We start from the raw sequence: 19,859 nt of genomic DNA, 5'->3' as shown, positions 1-19,859 counted from the left end.
GGAGGAAACCCGCACAGGGAGAGCATGCAAACTCCAGGCAGGTAGTGTCTTGGTCAGGATTCGAACCAGCAACCATTTTTACTGCTAGGCGAGAGTGCTACTCACTACACCACTGTGCTGCCCTGCATAGACTATGAATACCATGCGGGAAGGACCTCTACTATTGGGTCCCAATTAAAGGCTAGAACGCTGAAGAATGTCTCCACACAATTTAAAAACAATGTTCTGATACTGCTTTAAACTTTAGTTATGTATTGAATAACACTTTGGACTTCGAGTTCAGTCTCTGATCTGGGCCAAGCGTGCAGATCAGAAAGTCAGAACAAAGCCAGAACTCCTCATCTGCACACTTGTTCCATATGTGCCTTAGAAAATATTGAAGCCAATAAATCCTCATGCAGCCTGAGAACTGGCATTTAATTGGCCTAAATTTTACAAGAGGGAACATATAATAATTTTTATTTTTTTATTTTTGCTTTGACCTCGATATAGGGCAGTCATTTTGTCAATACCTTGGATACATGTGAAACTTGGCAGCCTGAATTTGCAGACCGAGGACATCTCTGCCAAAACCAGATCCTTCCTTTTAGCAGAGGCCTTTTGATATCAATGACTGGCTGCCAAAGAGTTCAGCTTAGTATTTCATTTCTAATTGTAATACTGAAAGATGGCAGGGAAAGCTAGTGAGTGGCACATTGACTATAGGTTTGCTTTAATTAATAGTGATCTATACAGTACTGTGCAAACGTTTTAGGCAGGTGTGAAGCTACGCTGTGGTGTAAGATGGCTTTCAAAAATACATATTTTAATTATCAATTTGCAAAATGCAAAGTAAGCAAACTAAGAAAAATTTAACTCAAATCAATATTTGGTGTGACTACTCTTTTGGCTCCAAACCAGCATCCATTCCTACATTTGCGCACTTTGTACACTTGCACAAAGTGAGGGATATTGTAAGATTAGAGTCAGGTGTGTGATTAACCAATTATACCAAGCAGGTACTAATAATCATGAATTTCATATGTAGGTTGAAACACAGTCCTTACCTAAAACAGACACGGCTGTGTAGGAGGCTTACGACTGGGGGAGGAACAGCCAAACTCTGCTACTAAGGTGAAGTTGTGGAAAACCGTTTTATATCACAGGTCATACACCATGGCAAGACTGAGCTCAGCAACAAGACACAATGTAGTTATAGGTCTCTCCTAGGCAAAGATTTCACAGCAGACTGCGGTTTCAAGATGTGCTGTTCACGCTGTTTTGAAGAAGTACAAAGAAACAGACAATGTTGATGACCATAGATGCAGTGGTTGGCCAGGGAAACTTAATGCAGTAGATGAAAGGCACATCATGCTTACTTCTCTTCAACATCGAAAGATATCCAGCAGTTCCGTCAGCACAGAACTGGTGGAAACCAGTGGGACCCAGGTACACATCTACTGTCTGGGAAAAGTCTGGCCTATATATATATATATATATATATATATATATATATATATATATATATATATAAATTATACACACACTACTGTGTGTAAGGTTTTAGGCGGGTGCAAAAAAATGCTGTAAATTTAGAATGCTGTCAGAAATAGAAGTGTTACAAAAGTTTATAGTAAATGAACAGAAGAGAAATCCAAATCAAATCAATATTTGGTGTGTCCACCCTTTGCCTTGAAAACAGCATCAGTTCTTCTAGGTACTTTTGCACACCGTTTTTTAAAGAACTTGGCAGGTAGGTTGTTCCAAACTTCTTGGAGAACTAACCACAGATTTTCAGTGAATGTAGGATGCGTCAGATCCTTCTGTCTATACATGTAACCCCACACAGGCTCGATGTTCTTAATGACATTGTCTGTATGTTTGGGGCTGTTGTCCTGCTGCAGAATGAATTTGGGGCCAATCACACACCTCCCTGATGGTATGGCATGATGGATAAATATCTTCCTGTATTTCTCAGCATTGAGGACACCAATGATCCTGACCATATCTCCAACTCCATTCACAGAAATGCAGGTCCAAACTTCAAAGGAACCTCCAACATACTTCACTGTTGACTGAAGACACTCATTATTGTACTGCTTTCCAGACCTTCAGCGAACAAACCGACTCCTGCTACAGCCAAATATTTCGCATTTTGACTCTTCAGAGTACCTTCTGCCATTTTCTGCACCCCAGTTCCTATGTTTTCATGCATAGTTGAGCCGCTTATGGTAGCTTTGTTTCTACCTCCCTAAGGTATGGCTTTTTAGCTACAATTCTTCCATCAAGACTACATAAGTCCAGACTTCTCTGGGCAGCAGATGAGTGTACCTGGTCTTCTCCCAGTTCTATGTTGATGAAATTGCTGGACATCTTCCGATGTTGAAGGGAAGTAAGCATCCTTTCATCTTTTGCATTAAAGTGGTTGTAAACCCCATTCGTGAAATTTGACCTAAGCACATATATCTGTAGTGTTTACTTATCTCTCTCCAAAGTGCTGTGTCTTTCTGTTGCTCTGTTATCAGCAGAGTCACTTTTATAAAAGTTCTCTGACGCACGAGATAGCAGCCGAACATTTGTGTCAGAGGGAGCTTAGAGGTAGCCAAGCAGAGAGCTTGTCTATTCAGACTACAGCTCTGGTATGTTCCTTTGTTTCTCTGCCTATGTGGAGTGGGGGTGTGTGCCTTTCCTCCAGTTAGCTCTCACACAGTGTAAGTCCAGACTCCACACCCACTGCTGGAAGAGGAAAGAAAGATTTCTAACATCTGCACGTTCTAAGGAAAGGGAAAGACCGCATCTATACATGTAAAACTTGTGTAGGAGGATTTGTTTCATCTGTATCATCTGAGGCTATTCACTTCACTGGGTATAGAAGAGGGATTACAGCCACTTTAAATTTCCTTGGCCAACCATTGGGGGAGATTTAAGACTAGTACACACGAGCCCAAATGTCAGGTGACATCAGCCGGTTTAATAAAAACCGGCCAACATTCTGTCCGTATGTATGGCAGCTGTTCTGACAAAAGCCAGACATTTGGCTAGCTTCTGTTATTCGAGCATGCTGGAAAACCAGCAGCTGACTGGTTTCCTATCAGCTCTCTCATCTAATGGCTGAGAGCATTGACCGGAGTGTTCTGGCGGGGGGGGGGGGGTCTCCCTGTCAGAACATAATAGCTCAGCAGGGGAGATTGCTTCACTAATGTTGGATCGTTGGTACAGTGGCTCCGACTGAAGCCATCAGTGGTTTGTACCAGGCTTTACAAAAACTGGTGCAGCTGTGCATAGTAACAATCGGATTCTAACTTCAGCTAGTTCAATTAAAGCAGTGTTTCAGCTGGGGGAAAAAATAAAATAAAATTCAGCAGCTACAAATACTTAATATAGAGACATCTGTCCAGGGAGCCCGTGGTGATGGCTCCCCAGCTGATTTTCCGATCGTCTGTCGGGTGCTGACGCCGCCATTCGTCAGCTGGTTATCTACTGCGCCTGCACTTTCTGATGGGCCCAGCAGAGGGGGCCGAACTCCAAAAGTGGGAAAGGGGACCTGTCAAAAGCAGGTACCCATTTCCCCCTGAAAGGTGCCAAATGTGGCATCGGAGGGATAAGAAAGTGGATTAACAGAAGTTCCACTTTTGGGTGGAATTCTGCTTTTAAGCGTTGATAATAAAATGTAGAATCTGGTTACTATGCACAGCTGCACCAGATTTTGTGAGCTCCAGTTTTGGTAAATCTCCCCCACTGTGTCTACGGTCCTCGGTGCTGCCCATTTCTTAAATGGGCAGCTTAAACAGCACATCCTGAAACCCCAGTCTGCTTTGAAATCTTTGCCTAGAAGAGACCTTGCTGATGCAGTATAACTACACCTGTGACATGAAACTGTCTTCCACAACCTCACCTTATTTTATTCTCATTACAGTGGAACCTCGGATTGCGAGTAACGCGGTTAACGAGCATTTCGCAATACGAGCACTATTTTAAAAAAAAAATAACGCTGTTTGCGAGTGTCCCGCAAAACTAGCAGGATTCAGGCCAAAGCGGTGGTCAGTACCGCGTTTGGCCTGAGGTGGGGGGGCGCTGGAGGCGAATGGCGCCGATCCCAGCTGATCGGCGCCATTCGGAAATGCTCGGAAAGACACGGAAATACTACGTTACCAAGCTTTTTGGAGGTTTGCCGAGGTCAGCCGAGTTGCCCTCGGGCCTTTCCAGGTGTTTCCGAGGCTTTCCGGTGCCCGCCCACACCTCTGGTCACATGCGGTATTGCATGCCATTGAAGTCAATGCAGAACAAGTTTTATTTTGTTTCCATGGACTTCAATGGGGAAACTCGCTTTGATATACGAGTACTTTGGATTACGAGCATTCTCCTGGAACGGATTATGCTTGTAATCCGAGGTTCCACTGTAATTATTTTATTTCTGTTATCCTGTTTTTTTAACTCTTTCACATCTTCTTCTTTTCTTTCCCCTCCTTTTTTCACTTTGTTCTAATTTGCTGGGCTCCTTAATACTTAAACTATCCCCTTGTTTTCCTTTGTCATTTAAAATACTTGCACTTAACGTTGAGGGTTTGAACTCTCCTAAAAGGCGTTTTGACATCGCCTGTCTCCAAGAAAATGTTTCACCCCCTTATACCCCTCTACCTTTTTTGGCTTCTGCTCTTACTAAACACAGAGGATTATTGGCTAGTGTTCATAAACGTAACAATTTTGTTTGCAAAAAAATAATTTTAGATCCACATGGTCGCTATCTGCTTCTACAAGGTTTAGCACGGGGCTCAGAAATGACTATACTTTGTTACTATGCCCCTAATCAAAATTTCCTTCTATACACATGCTGGATTTGATCTTTACCCATTCTAAAGACCCTTTATTTCAATGTAGAGACTCCAACTTAGTAACCAATAATTTATGAGATTTTTGTGAATCTAATAATCTTTCTAATCATAATCCCATTTGTTTTCAAGAACTCTTCTCCAATGCTCGCTATGTTGATGTTTAGCGTTCATTAACCACTTCAGCCCCGGAAGATGTGGCTGCTTAATGACCAGGCCATTTTTTGCGATACAGCACTGCGTCGCTTTAACTTACAATTACTCTTAAGCCGTGTACACATGATCGGTTTGTCCGATGAAAACCGTCCATCGATCTGTTTTTAGTTTTCATCGGACAAACCGATCGTGTGTGGGCCCCATCGGTCTTTTTTCCATCGGTGTTAAAAAATAGAACAGGTTTTAAATTTTTCCTATGGATAAAAAACCGACAGAAAAATCAGATCATCTGTGTGAAACTCCATCGGAGAAAAATCCACGCATGCTCAGAATCAAGTCGAAGCATTGAACCTAATTTTGTCGTGGTGTTGTACGTCACAGCGTTTTGGCACAGTCGGATTTTTGACTGATGGTGTGTAGGCAAGACTGATAAACGTCAGCTTCATCGGATATCCGACAAAAAAATCCATCGGATTAGATTCCATCAGATATCCGATCGTGTGTATGCGGCTTTAGAGCTTATACATATTTTTCTAGCTCTCATAACCTTTATACATGCAGGGATCATATTTGGATTTATCACTATTTCCTTTCTTCTGTATTTAAGGCTAAGATTTTATCCTTACCATGGTCAGACCAAGATCCCACGATAATTTATTGTAACTCTCTTCATACATACCTTCAAGTCCCTTCCTGGTCATGAAATGATTCTCTTTTATCCATCACTGCAATTCTGGACCATTTCTTCTGAATGCTTTTCCCTTAACGAAGACTCTGTCTCTTCACCACTTGTCCTTTTGGAAGCTTATCAATCTGCATTAAGGGGACATATTATACAAATTTCTTCTACTAGGAAAAAATTGAGAGAACAATGCAAAATTGACTTGGAACAACAACTCAAACACATAACAAACTTGCATAAATCGAATTTCTCAAAACAAAACCACCTCAATCTTGATCAAATTAAAATAGAGTTAAACCTCTGCCTTACTGATAAGGCTAAAAAACAGCTTAGATAAGGCATGGCTAATTGAAGCCCGTGTTCCGTTTTAATACGGCCCCACTGGTATTTTGGCTATATATATCTTTTGTGGCCCCCAACGAATCCCTGAGCACTGCTCAGGATTAAGGATGAGCTTGAGTGTGTTCACAACTTCACGTGCCCCAGCATGCCAGGAAACTGACAGCGTGCAGCGCTAATCACAGGCCCTGAGACATTTCTCTGTCCCCTGAGCGGTGCTCTGGGATTCGTTGGAGTCACAAAAAATATATATGTATCTAAATAACACGTCCAAGCTCATCCTTAGACTCTTCACCACACACAGCAGTGTGCAGGCAAGTTTTCTTTCAATTAAGATGAATACATTGAAACTGGACTAAGTCAGCCCTAATGTTTCTGGACGGGCCTCCCCCGTCCGACGTTGGTCCCACATGCCCTGTCCCGTGGTGACCTCCTTTAAGTACTTGGGGGTGTATGTCTCTCCTAGGGTGACCGACTACTGTAGTCTAAATGTTTTTCCCTTGCTGACTCGGTTTAGAGACAAAATCCATATATGGAACAGGCTGAAAATGTCCCTAGCGGGTAAAACCAACCTCATCAAGATGATTCTGATGCCGCAGTTACTGTACCTGCTCCACAATTCCCCAGTAGTCATTACCCTCAAAACGTTTAGAGTGGTCAATTCGCTTTTTAGGCAACTGCTTTGGCATGTTAAAACCCCCAGGATAAAACTGGAACAACTACAGCGCCCCAAGGAGGGTGGGGGGCTGGCCCTTCCTAACCCATGGATCTACTATTTAGCAGCACAGCTACAGCACCTAATCGGTGCCATGTCCCCGGATCCGGCTGGCTCCTCGGCTAGGCTCTTACTGCTTGGCTCGGGGGCTGCGTCGATACCAGAGGGACTTGAGGCCCAGCAGTTTCAAAAACCCAATAAGAAAATGCCCACCTTCGCGCTTACCCAGAAGGTGTGTAATAAGGCGAGGCAGCTTCAGGGGGTCACAGGATTTACTGAATTCAGCCCGATTTGGGGGAACAATTCGTACCCTGAACAGGCCAAACTAGATCAGGGCCCAAGGTGGCGCCTTCAGGGCATAACGCTTCTCAAACAGTTGTTCCGAGGTGGCGCGCTGCTCCCATTTGATACCCTACGGTCCAGGTTTGTACTCCCCCTATCCATGTTCTTTTACTACTTACAACTGCAACATGCAATTAGAGCCCAGGGGGACGCGGTGGAGTGGGCTCAGTCCCCCACTCCGGTATTCCGCGTCTTGAGGGCCGCATCTGAGACTAAAGGTGCTATTTCGCAATGTTACAACATGTTGCTGGACACATTTTTAGGGGTCACCCCATGAAGGTAGCAGACCAGTGGGAGGCAGACGTGGGCCCTATGACAGGAGACATGTGGGAGGAAGCGCTGCTGGCGGTTAACAGCTGCTCGCTTAATGTAGCACAGAAGGTATCCCAGCTATATATTTTATTGAGGGTCCACTTTACCCCGGTGAAGCTCTTTAAGATGGGTGGGGTCACCGACCCAATGTGTAACAGATGTAAGGTAATGTCTGGTGATCTGATTCATCTGCTGTGGCGCTGCCCCAAGCTCCACAGGTTCTGGAGCGGGGTCCTGGAAACACTTAATTCTGTGTTCCAGGTCTCTGTCCCCCTGGAGCGGGTACATTGCCTGCTTGGAGTATTGGAGGGAGTAATCACGGAGGAGCTGACTCGACTGGCTTTTAACAGAGCACTGTTCCAGGCCAGGAGGGCTATTCTCCTGAAATGGAAACTAGAGGCTCCCCCCACACTTAAATTTTGGTTGACACACATGGGCAAGATGCTTGTTATGGAGAAATACATTTTTCAACACAGAGGGAACGCGGGCAAATTTGACAGGCTGTGGGATGCGTGGCTTGCCACACCTGGCTTGAGTCCTATGGAACTAGTCCAGGGGAGACTGTTGAGCAGTAACTAGACATCTCAGTTATGGGGAGGCGGGATTGGAGGGCATGCCATCGGTAATTGCTAATATGTGATAGATGTTGGATGGAGAGGTTTGTGCAAAGTGTACTGTATATGCTATAACTGTCGTGTCATATTGTTTCTTTTCTATGTATGTTTTATGAGCAATAAAAACTTTTCTGAATTAAAAAAAAAAAAAAAGATGAATACATTGTAAAATCTCAGTTAAAAGGGTTGTAAAGGTACAATTTTTTTCCCTAAATAGCTTCCTTTACCTTAGTGCAGTCCTCCTTCACTTACCTCATCCTTCGATTTTGCTTTTAAATGTCCTTATTTCTTCTGAGAAATCCTCACTTCCTGTTCTTCTGTCTGTAACTCAACACGGTAATGCAAGGCTTTCTGTGGAGTGTTGTGCTCGCCCCCTCCCTTGGACTACAGGAGAGTCAGGAAGCCCACTAACACACAGCTCCTTTCTCTATCTGCAACGTAGAGAGTGTCCTGACTCTCCTGTAGTCCAAGGGAGGGGGGAGCACGACACTCCACACCAGGGAGAAAGCCTCACATTACTGTGTGGAGTTAGACAGAAGAACAGGAAGTGAGGATTTCTCCAAAGAAATAAGGACATTTAAAAGCAAAATCGAAGGATGAGGTAAGTGAGGACTGCACTAAGGTAAAGGAAGCCATTTAGGGAAAAAAAATTGTACCTTTTACAACCCCTTTAACAATTTTTTCACCAAGTTAATCTACCTGTTCTTTCTCGAAAATATAAAAAAAAAACACTTAATTCCCGGAATTACATTAGAAGAAATCAGAACAACTATAAATTCTCGGCCAGGCCCTGACAGAGATGCATATACAAAATTCTCAGACGACATTGCACTCCATCTTCTATCCTCCAATTTCTTTTGCCAAGGTCATACTCTTCTCCCCAGAAACTTTAAAAGCTTAAATTGTTATTCTCTCCAAACCCCATCAAGATTTACACTCTTGGTCTGATTACCACCCCATTTCGCTTTAAATTAATGCCATCAAAATTTTGGCTAATGGGATCAATGTCTTCTTGGGCAAACTTATCCACAAAGACCAAGTAGGCTTTGTACCAAAGAGACAAGCCAGTGACAACATTCGTAGAGCTCTACAATTGATTCATCTTACAAAAATTGGATCTTTTGACTCTGTTATTGTCACTTGACATACGCAAATTCCCTATCTTGGCCATATTTATTTTTGTGCTCCGTAAATGGGTATTTGGAGATAACTTTCTAACTTGGATAAATGCCCTATATACTAATCCCATTGTTTCAATCAAATACGCTGGTTTTTCATCTAAACCTTTCACAATCCTTCGAGACACTAGTCAAGGATCCTCTTTATTTTAGCCTTAGAACCTCTAGCAATCTCTTCAAAGATTTATCAAAATGATCTGCTTGGAATGCATATCCTTCATCTTAGTTTGGCTGTATACATGCTTTAAATATGTCATACCTTCCCTAACTACTTTATTACTTCAGAGTGTTACCCATCCCAACCCATATTCTCAAAATTCAACAAAGAATGATAATTAAATGTATTTGGGGTTCCACAAAGCCTTGTTTTCCAACTTAAATAATATACAGAAATAAACATGCTGGTGGCCTTGGTATCCCCGACATTTCTAAAAATTATCTGGCTGCTCAAGTTACACCTCTGAAACCGCCTGAAGTAATGTAAGAACTTCCTATGTGGACTTATCTTACTATTATTTAATGTTCACCAATCTGATCTATAATTTTATTTTTGGTTTCCCCCTTCCAATCATCCCTTTTAAAGATTATCCTACTCTAGTCCATTCTCTCTCTTGCTGGGTCTGTTTTAAATACTCTAGTCATCTGATATCTCCACATCTTTCATTATCTGGGATTCTTAACAACCCTTTTCCCCCCAGCCATGGAGGATTCTGAAACTTTTATTTGGTGGCGTAATAAAAAAGTTACATTTATACATGACCTCTTATCGTTGGAAGGGATCAAAACACAATCTTATCTTTCAAAACATTGACATCTTCCTCTATCAGACTCATCACGCTTAAAGGGGTTGTAAAGGAAACGTTTTCATAATAAGCATCCTTTACCTGCAGACATTCCTCTTTTCACTTCCTCATTGTTCGTTTTTGCTCAGAAGTTGCTCTATTTCTTCTCTGTTCTGTTCACTTCCTGCTTGTCTGATTGTTACCACCGTGATGGGAGGCTTTACTGCGCTGGTCAGTAACGTGCTCACCCCCTCCTGGGAACTACATCTGTGTGGCAGGACGCTCTCAACGTGTTAGAGACTTCAAGGAGGTGTGAATTACTGGGTGTGCCGCAATGCATACTGGGAAATGTAGTTCTTACATGAACGAGCGATGCAAACCAGGAAGTGAATGAGAGAACAGAAACTAGAACTCCGGAGGTGATATAGATGAAGGAATTTAATAGGTATTTACTCGTTTTTTAACAGAATCATTGCACTATTCTGTCTGTCTACCTTGCAGACATTAATTTTAGGCAAAATTTTTTTTTTCTTTAGTGACCCTTTAATTCTAATTACAGATTTTTATAAATACCCTTCTCTCTCCGTCTTCGATAACAACCTGTCTGACCTATTTAACACCTTTTAAAAAAATATGCAAATTTAAATCCACAATTACCTGGCATTATTTCTCTTTTTTACGCTGCACAAATTTGTTCCCAATCCATTAGTAAACCTGTCTATGCGCTTGCTTGGGAAATTGATCCTAGGAGATTCTTTAGATGGCACTGAATGGAGTAAAATCTGGATCAATGTGGCTAAATGTTCCATTAACGATCTAGCCCAAGCGAATGCATATAAAATACTCCTTTGCTGGTATATGACTCCAACAAAACTATTGCATATTTCTCCTTTAACAGCTTGGGATCTGCGCTATAGTCAAATGACGGCTACAGCGCGGATCCCAAAATCCAAGTGGACGTCAGCCAATTACAGATTGCCGCGAACGGCCAATCAGAGTAGCCGTTTGCGATGCGATCTGTGCGGCCAATGAGAGATGATCTCATATGGAAATTTCTAGTAAAAAAAAAAAATAATAAAAAATACAAATTCTGTCCCCTATTTTGTAGGCGCTATAACTTTTGCGCAAACCAGTGGCTTATTGCGTTTTTTGTTTTTTTTTACCAAAAATATGTAGAAGAATTCGTATCGGCCTAAACTGAGAAAAAATTTTGTTTTTTTAAATTGGGATATTTATTATAGCAACGAGTAAAAAATATTGTATTTTTTTTCAAAATTGTCGCTCTTTTTTGTTTATAGCGCAAAAAATAAAAACCGCACAGGCGATCAAATACCACCAAAAGAAAGCTCTATTTGTGGGGAAAAAAGGACGTCAATTTTGGTTTGGGAGCCACGTCGCACGACCGCGCAATTGTTAGTTAAACCGACGCAGTGCCGGAAGCTGAAATTTCACCTGGGCAGGAGGGGGGGTATATGTGCACAGTAAGCAAGTGGTTAATCTCCCCTTTTTGCTTTGGTAGATGTAATGCTAGAGGAACTTTATTACACAACTGGTGGGAATGCCCTATTGTCATTAACAAACCCATAAATCTAGACCCATGGGAAGCTTTACTATATAAACCACATCTGAACTTTAGAAAACCAGAGAGAAAATTGATCTCTTTTATTTTTGTTGGAACACGACAAACGATTGCTAAAGCCTGGAGAACGCCATCGCTGAATGTTAAAGAAGTGAAGCAAAGAATTCTAGGCATTATGATTCATGAAAAAATAACATCTATCTTACTTGATAACCATTCTAACTTAATATTAATATTGATTTTTCTTTACTTTCTCGCTAAAATGATATGGTTACATCCACCATTCATATAAAACCCAACATATCCTAATCCACCTCTTCTTCTAATCTTCTTAATTTCATCTGTTTCCTCCTTTTCTCCTTTTTTTTTGTTAACTATTTCCAATATATTTAATTGTATATTCATTGATGTTGTTTTATATAACATATCTGTATTACCCTGTTTATGTATTCTATCTTCATCTTCTTAATAAAAAATATTGTAACACACAACCTCAGCTTAGTAGCAGAGTTTGGCTGCTCCTCGCCTCGTTTTAAGCCTCACACAGTTTCTGTTTCAGTTAATGACAGTGTTTCAACCTACATGGGAAATTGATTGTCGTTCGCAGCTGCTTGGTATATCTGGTTAATCATACACCTAACTTTAATCCCACGAAACCCCTGAATATGTGCAAAGTGTGCAAGTGAAAAGCCTGGTACACACGATCAGATTTTCATCGGTCAAAGCAGTGGAATTTTGTGCAAAGGGCGTTGGCCATGAACTTGTATTGCATACAAACGGCAAAGAATTGTTGGCCAACATACACAAAACGTGTTTTTTTTCAGCTCTTTAGCGCCACCCTTTGGTTAACTACTGATTAATATTGTGGTATGGTTAGCATTGGTTCGGAGCATGCGTGTTTGAAAAGTTTAAAGCATGCTATCACACATTTGTTGTCGGAAATTCTGACAACAATTGTCTGATGGAGCATACAACTTTCGGATTATGTGACAACATCTTGCCATCACACAATTTCCGTCAGAAAATCCGATTGTGTGTACAGGCCTATAGAATGGATGCTGGATTGAAGCCAACGGGTAGTCACGCCAAACATTGATTTGATTTTGATTTTTCTTCTGTTCTCAGTTTACATTTTGTAAACTGACATAAAAAAAAAAACAGTTACAAATATATATTTTTAAGAAGCATTCTTACTTTAAAGCAGGGCTCGACAAATCCCGGTCCCCATGGCGACTATAAATAGGGTCCTGGCGACTTGGCTTGGAAGGGGGGGCAAAACATTTTTTTTTTCTTTGTGAGCTGGCGCCATCTGGTGGTGAGCCATTGGTATTACAAGTTATTACCACCAGATTGTAAGCTGGCGCCATCTGGTGGTGGCCGTTGGTATTACAAGTTAAGCATTACAAGTTAAACAGCAATTCTAATGTAATTTTTCACTATTTTCACTGCCATCTTCTTCCCTCTAATTAGAACCCCCAAACATTATATATATTTTTTATCCTAACACCCTAGAGAATAAAATGGCGATCGTTGCAATATTTTCTGTCACGCCGTATTTGAGCAGCGGTCTTACAAGCGCACTTTTTTGGGAAAAAATTACACTTTTTTTAATTAAAAAATAAGACAACAGTAAAGTTATCCCCATTTTTTTTAATATTATGAAAGATAATGTTACGCCGAGTAAATTGATACCCAACATGTCACGCTTCAAAATTACGTCCGCTCGTGGAATGGCGACAAACCTTTACCCTTTAAAATCTCCATAGGCGACGTTTAAAAAATTCTACAGGTTGCATGTTTTGAGTTACAGAGGAGATCTAGGGCTAGAATTATTGCTCTCGCTCTACCAATCGCGGCGATACCTCACATGTGTGGTTTGAACACCGTTTACATATGCGGGCGCTGCTCACGTATGTGTTCGCTTCTGCGCACAAGCTCGTCGGGACGGGGTGCGTTTTCTGGCTCCTAACTTTTTTAGCTGGCTCCTAGATTCCAAGCAAATTTGTCAACCCCTGCTTTACAGCATTTCTTACCACCTGCTTAAAACCGTTGCACAGTACTATACTGTGTGTGTGTGTGTGTGTATTTATTTTCTTTACAGCATTTTTAACTCCTGCCTTAAATGTTTGCATAGTACTGTGTATGTTTGTGTGTGTGTATGTGTGTATATATATATATATATATAATGTATGTATAAAATATATTATGATGATTTATAATGGTTTAGCCATTGTAGAAAGCAAAGCCATATTAGAAGATAAGAGTCCTTCCAATTATCAAGTATGTCTTATTGCAATGCGTTCCTCTTACATATGTATGTGACAAATAAGTGTGTCTGATGTCTGGTCTTCACTGGTTCCTTCTGCCTTTGCAGTGCAAGTCATCTGTAAACCGAAGCAGGTCTTCCAGTATAAGTCTCACTGTTGAGAGTGCTTTAGAAAGCTTTGATTTCCTGAACACCTCTGACTTTGATGAGGAGGATGATGATGAGGACGGTGGTGGGATGGTTTGTAACGGTGGAGGCGCAGATTCGTTTTTTTCAGAGACTGAGATGGAGAAGCAAAGGTATGCATTCCAAAGTTCTTTTCAATGTTTTAGGCAACACCCACATGTTCCAAACAGTATTCAAGGAAGACCAAGCCTTTAAAAACAAAGGTTCATAATGCCATTGTTTCGTCACATATGGCGACCCACCACATTTGGCTACCCGCTGGAGTGCGCATGCGGGACGCCGCCATATGCGTTCCAACACTTTTACAAATGCTAAATTCTCATCGAAAAGCAATTATTAAAACATTCACAAATTCCTTTCAGCTAAATTTTCTAGCTATGTTCTTCGTCACATTCGGCTACCCATCACATTTGTAAAAGCGGCGTCCCGCATGCGCACTTCATCAGGTAGCCAAATGTGATGGGTAGCCATATGTGACGAAATACCATGATAGAGTGAACTGAATTTCTCAAATACAATCATGTTAATGATGTCTCCTACTGCTCCCAATGTTGGGATTGTGAAGTGCAGCACCAAGGATGCTGGTATTGGCCTATTTATGCTTCCTTATGCCGTGTACACACGATCATTTTTCGGCATGAAGAAAACGTTGTTTTTCAGCATGTCCAAAAAACTACGTTTTTCCAACTTCATCATTAAAAACGACGTTGCCCACACACCATCGTTTTTAAAAAATGATGAACAAAGCGCGGTGACGTACATCGGCACTCTAAAGGGGAAGTTCTATTCGCCTTTGGGCTGCTTTAGCTGATTCTGTGTTAGTAATAGAGGATTCGCGCTTTTTTGTCTGTTACAGCGTGATGAATGTGGTTACTCCATTACGAACGGTAGTTTTACAAGAACAAGCGCTCCCGTCTCATAACTTCCTTCTGAGCACGCGCGGGTTTAAAACGTCGTTTTAGTCCACACACGATCATTTTTTACAAACCGAAAAACAACATTTTTAAAAACGACGTTAAAAAATGCAGCATGTTCGAGAAAAAAAAAATTCGTTTTTCAGAAACTGAAAAATGATGTGCAGCCCACACACGATCATTTAAAATGACGTTTTTAAAAACGACGTTTTCTTTCATGTCGAAAAATGATCGTGTGTACTCGGCATTAGACTATATGAATGAAAAACTGAACGCTATTGGAACTGCTCTATCAGTGTTTTATCATAGAATAAGGCCCCTTTCACATTGAGGAGTTTTTCAGGCGGTACAGCGCTAAAAATAGCGCTGCTATCCCGCCTGAAAAACTCCTTCACTGCAGACTCAATGTGAAAGCCCGAGGGCTTTCACACTGAGGCGATGCGCTGGCGGGAGACAAAAAAATCTCCTGTCAGCAGCATCTTTGGAGCGGTGAGAGGAGCGGCATGTATACCGCTCCTTCACCGCTCCTTCCCATTGAAAACAATGGGAAACCGCGGCAATACCGCCCGCAATGCGCCTCTATAGAGGCGCATTGCGGGCGGTATTAACTCTTTATCGGCCGCTAGCGGGGGTTAATACCGCACCGCTAGCGGCTGATACCCGCGGCAATTCCGGCAGTATAGCGCCGCTATTTTTAGCGGCGTTATACCGCCACCGCAGCTCCCGCCCCAGTCTGAAAGGGGCCTAATTGAACATGCTTCCTTGATCAAAGTCTGGACATAGCTTTTACTAATTTGTTACATGCTTCTTTATTTTTTTTCTGAATTTTACCGAAAACCCTTTTAGGCTTTTTTATTTGAAAAAGCTATGAGCCAATGCTGTAGAACAGTGCAGTCCACCAGAATTCAATTTCATTGACTACAGTAACCTGAAATCTGACGGGTTGCTCTAAATTTTTATACTTTGCCCATCATACCTACTTTTTGTCCTGCCTTCCAAATTCAATCTCATTAAAACTTTGGACTGAGAATCTGTCGATGCAAAAATCACAGAATAGCACTCGTAAGCAGCCATTTGCCTTTGTCTTTCTTTTCTTTTTTTTTTTTCATTTTCTTTTTTTTTAATGGTTTTTTAAAGTTGTACTTCCCCCCTTCAGTCTCTTTCCAAACTTTTTTTTGCATGTGTATATAAATGTGTACCTATTATATACAGTTGTTTTTATAAATTTAATTGCTAGCCTAAATTTTGTGTGTTTAAAGTCCAACTTCAGCAAAGACTTTTTAATATTTTGCTTATTTTTGGAAAAGGAGTAAATATTTTTGTCAAGATTTCATTGCTGTCTGTCACCCAGTTGGAGAGATTTGACCTCAAGTTATGTGCCTCTCACTGTAGGGCAAGAAATAAGGATATTGGTTGTCGCTGTCACAATGAGACACATACAGTGTTAACAGAAGTTCTAACCCGTCCTTTATTTTATTGAATGAAAAGGGTTTGTTGCAGTCAGTGTTCTTTTAGTCCTTATACTTTCCCCAAATTGCCAAAAACAAAAAGTTTTGGCTAGAGCTGGGCTTTAATGTAGCCTGCTGTGTTGCTTATGTTAGAATTATAGGCTAGGTTCACATCTGTGTGTTTTGTATGCAGATCCACAAAAACGCACTAAAATCCATTTAACCTTATTTTCTATGGGTCCCGGTCTCATTTATGCAGTTTCCTGCAATGCATTTTTTGGAAAGGTGCAGGAACTTTTTAGGGACTAACATATTCTTTAGTGTTGCTAAACCCAGGACCCTGCATTCACTAAAGTTGGGTCCCCCACAGTACACAGACCATGGAAATGCAATTATTTTAGTAAATATAAGCTGATACATACCTTATGCAAAGCACTGGTTAAAACTTGTAGGAAGAGTTTCCATTATCACCTGATTGTGCAATGAGTCTGCAGGACCCCTGACCCATAGTCTGAACAGCGCTGATTGGCTCTGTGCTGATCACATGCTGATCTCAAGAAAAAAAAAATCTCTAGCAAAACACACCAAACTGAGCATGTGCAGCTTGCCCCCAAAGCTCTGTACTACCAGGAGATGAATTGGGGGACAGTGAAGACATAATCAAACAGCCTTTTTACACAGCCCCTTAGGTTCCATAGTGAGTATAAAAAGCATGCTTTACTGCATATACAGATTGATTTTACTGTTGTGGGTTTAGTAACACTAAGGATGTCTGCTTCTGTCCACATAGGAATTTTCAGTATTCACGCTTCCTTTTGGATGTTAATGCACCTCGTGTAGCAATGTTCCTAATCTAAAATGAACTGAAAATGCAGTTGGCAAAATGGGTGCCCTTTATGATTTATTTAGCTGTCTAGCATCTACCAAGTTCACCTAGTGGACTTGACTATAAATGCTCTGATTTGCACTAGACATGTACATGAGTAGACATTTTTTATTTCCCTTTTATTCTTAGTGCCCCCATTTTTAATTGAGAATAAAACAATGTTGTGGGCTTTTACTTTCCTTTTAAACACAGTCACAAACTGCTTCCCTCGTTTTCCATTCAGATTTCTTGAAGTTTTTTTCTATGAACTCTATATTTAGTAGTATAGTTAACCACTTAAGCCCCGGACCATTTGGCTGGCCAAAGACCCGAGGACTTTTTGTGATTCAGCACTGCGTCGCTTTAACTGACAATTGCGTGGTCGTGCGATGTGGCTCCCAAACAAAATCGACATTCTTTTTTCACACAAATAGAGCTTTCTTTTTGTGATATTTGATCACCCCCGCGGTTTTATTTTTTGTGCTATAAACAAAAATAGAGCGACAATTTTGAAAAAAAGCAATATTTTTGCTATAATAAATATAATATCCCCAAAAAATATATATATATAAAAAAACGTTTTTTTCCTCAGTTTAGGCCGATACGTATTCTTCTACATATTTTTGGTAAAAAAAAAATCGCAATAAGCGTTTGGTTTGCGCGAATGTTATAGCGTCTACAAAATAGGGGATAGTTTTATGGCATTTTTATTAATAATTTCTTCATTTACTAGTAATGGCGGCGATCAGCGATTTTTATCATGACTGCGACATTATGGCAGACACATCGGACACTTTTGACACCATTTTGGGACCATTGTCATTGATACAGCGATCAGTGCTATAAAAATGCACTGATTACTGTAAAAATAACACTGCCAGTGAAGGGGTTAACCAGTAGGGGGCGCTGCAGGGGTAAGTGTGTCCTAGGGAGTGCTTCTAAATGTAAGGGGGTTGGCTGTGTGTGACACGACACTGATCTACGCTCCTGATTACAGGGAGCTGTGATCAGTGTCCTGTCACTAGGAAGAATGGCAAAATGCATGTTTACATCAGCATTTCCCCGTTCTTCCTCTCCGTGAGATGATCGTGGGTATCCCTGCAGACATCGAGTCCGTGGGACCTGCTGTCAGACTCTAGGAGCTTGCGGCGGACATGCGCGCCCAAAATGCCGCATCTTAAAGGGGACGTATATATACGTTGATCTGCCCACAGGTGGCATCGTGTCAACGTATATATGCGTGAGCCGGTCCTTAAGCGGTTAAAGTACCTTTTACAGTTTATATATACAGTGGATATAAAAAGTCTGCACACCCCCTCAAACTCTTTATTAGAAAGAGAAATATAAGAACAGGCCATAGACGGCTCAAACCATTTATGGGCAAGCTGAATTGATCAATCGAACTGGGGTACAACCAGCCTGATTTTACATACGATTGTTTAGCAGCTGGTAGCAATAATCACTGTCTTCTCCTGGCGGACTTTTTATATCCATTGTATATGATGCTCTCAGAAAAGCCCTGTAGGTTTTAGTTAAAATCAAAGGTAACTGCTGCAACAAGATCTATACGGTGGATTGGCGGGGATTTCCTTCATGCCAGTTCCTTAGCATGTTATACGGCTACTACATAATGTGTAAGCTTTGGAGGGAAAACACAATGTGTAATTTTCTCACGACTTCATATTCACATTGCACTATTCAAATATGACTAAAAGCATATATAACCGGTGGTATTTTACTGACCGATGTTTGCCTGTTGTATATAACTCAACCCCTTAAGTACATAAGAACTTATTACAAGATGGCTATACAAACAAACTGAGTGATTGTGTTGGACACAAGTGCAATAACGGACCCCATGCTACAATATATAAAACCGATCATTTTAATATTATCCTGTCACTGCAATTTAAAAAATCAATGCTATAAAAAGGGAAACTCCAGTTCTGTTAAAATATAAATTAACATAGATTATAATTGCTATATTTAAATATTATTTAAATTTTATATTAAATTATTTGTATTAATAAAAATGCTAAGTCTGCAGTTAGGAGAGGAGCCCTTTCTGCTTTGTAGCTCTGCTGGTCACTTTTTTCCCCTCCTTCTTTTTTTTTTTTTACATTTTTATGCATAACATTATTAATATGGAGCTGAATAGTTCTGTATAATTTACATAAGCCATTCACATCAGTTTCTGCCCACCATAGTTGAACAGACACAAACTCAGGAGGTGTTGGGGAGGTCAATCAACTTCTATTTCTACCTGTTTTGGGGTTTAAAAAAAAAAAGATGGGCATGAAAACATGCACAACAGCGCACCTAAAAAAAAAAATCTGCCCAAGATATCTGCATGAAAGTAGACCTCCAGTACCGGTAAATATAATTGTAAAGAAGGGAGGTAAGTGTAATGTTTTCTGGCCTTTCTGAGATAGGCTCTCAGAAAACTATGCCCAGAGCATAGTAGCCTATGTTGGCCCCTACTATTTTATGGATGGAATTGATGCACTAGAACAGTGTTGCCAATCTACCAGATTGAAATTTACTGGCACGACACCTGAAATTTACTGGCGCAGCCACGTTTTCAGTGGGCATTTCACAAAAGTTACAAAATTTAATTTTTAGGTGCAAATTTCAGTATTTAGGCTACAAATAAGTACGCTAGGCAAATGGCAA

The 19,859-nt window shown here is 40.9% G+C and overlaps 1 protein-coding gene across 4 annotated transcripts in view; it reads left to right on the top strand.

Annotated features, from left to right (window-relative positions):
• The window catches only part of RIPOR2 (RHO family interacting cell polarization regulator 2), a 231,532-nt gene that overhangs the window by 147,285 nt on the left and 64,388 nt on the right, over positions 1-19,859 (top strand). For all 4 annotated transcript variants that reach the window (XM_040353814.1, XM_040353811.1, XM_040353813.1 and 1 more), the window contains one exon: positions 13,882-14,072. In XM_040353814.1, the coding sequence (XP_040209748.1) occupies positions 13,882-14,072 (191 nt within the window). The remainder of the gene's footprint in view (positions 1-13,881; positions 14,073-19,859) is intronic.

The sequence above is a fragment of the Rana temporaria genome, chromosome 5 (assembly GCF_905171775.1).
Source record: "Rana temporaria chromosome 5, aRanTem1.1, whole genome shotgun sequence".
Lineage (NCBI taxonomy): Eukaryota > Metazoa > Chordata > Amphibia > Anura > Ranidae > Rana > Rana temporaria.
The sequence above is the reverse complement of the archived record's forward strand: the minus strand, read 5'-3'. Positions and strand labels throughout refer to the sequence as shown.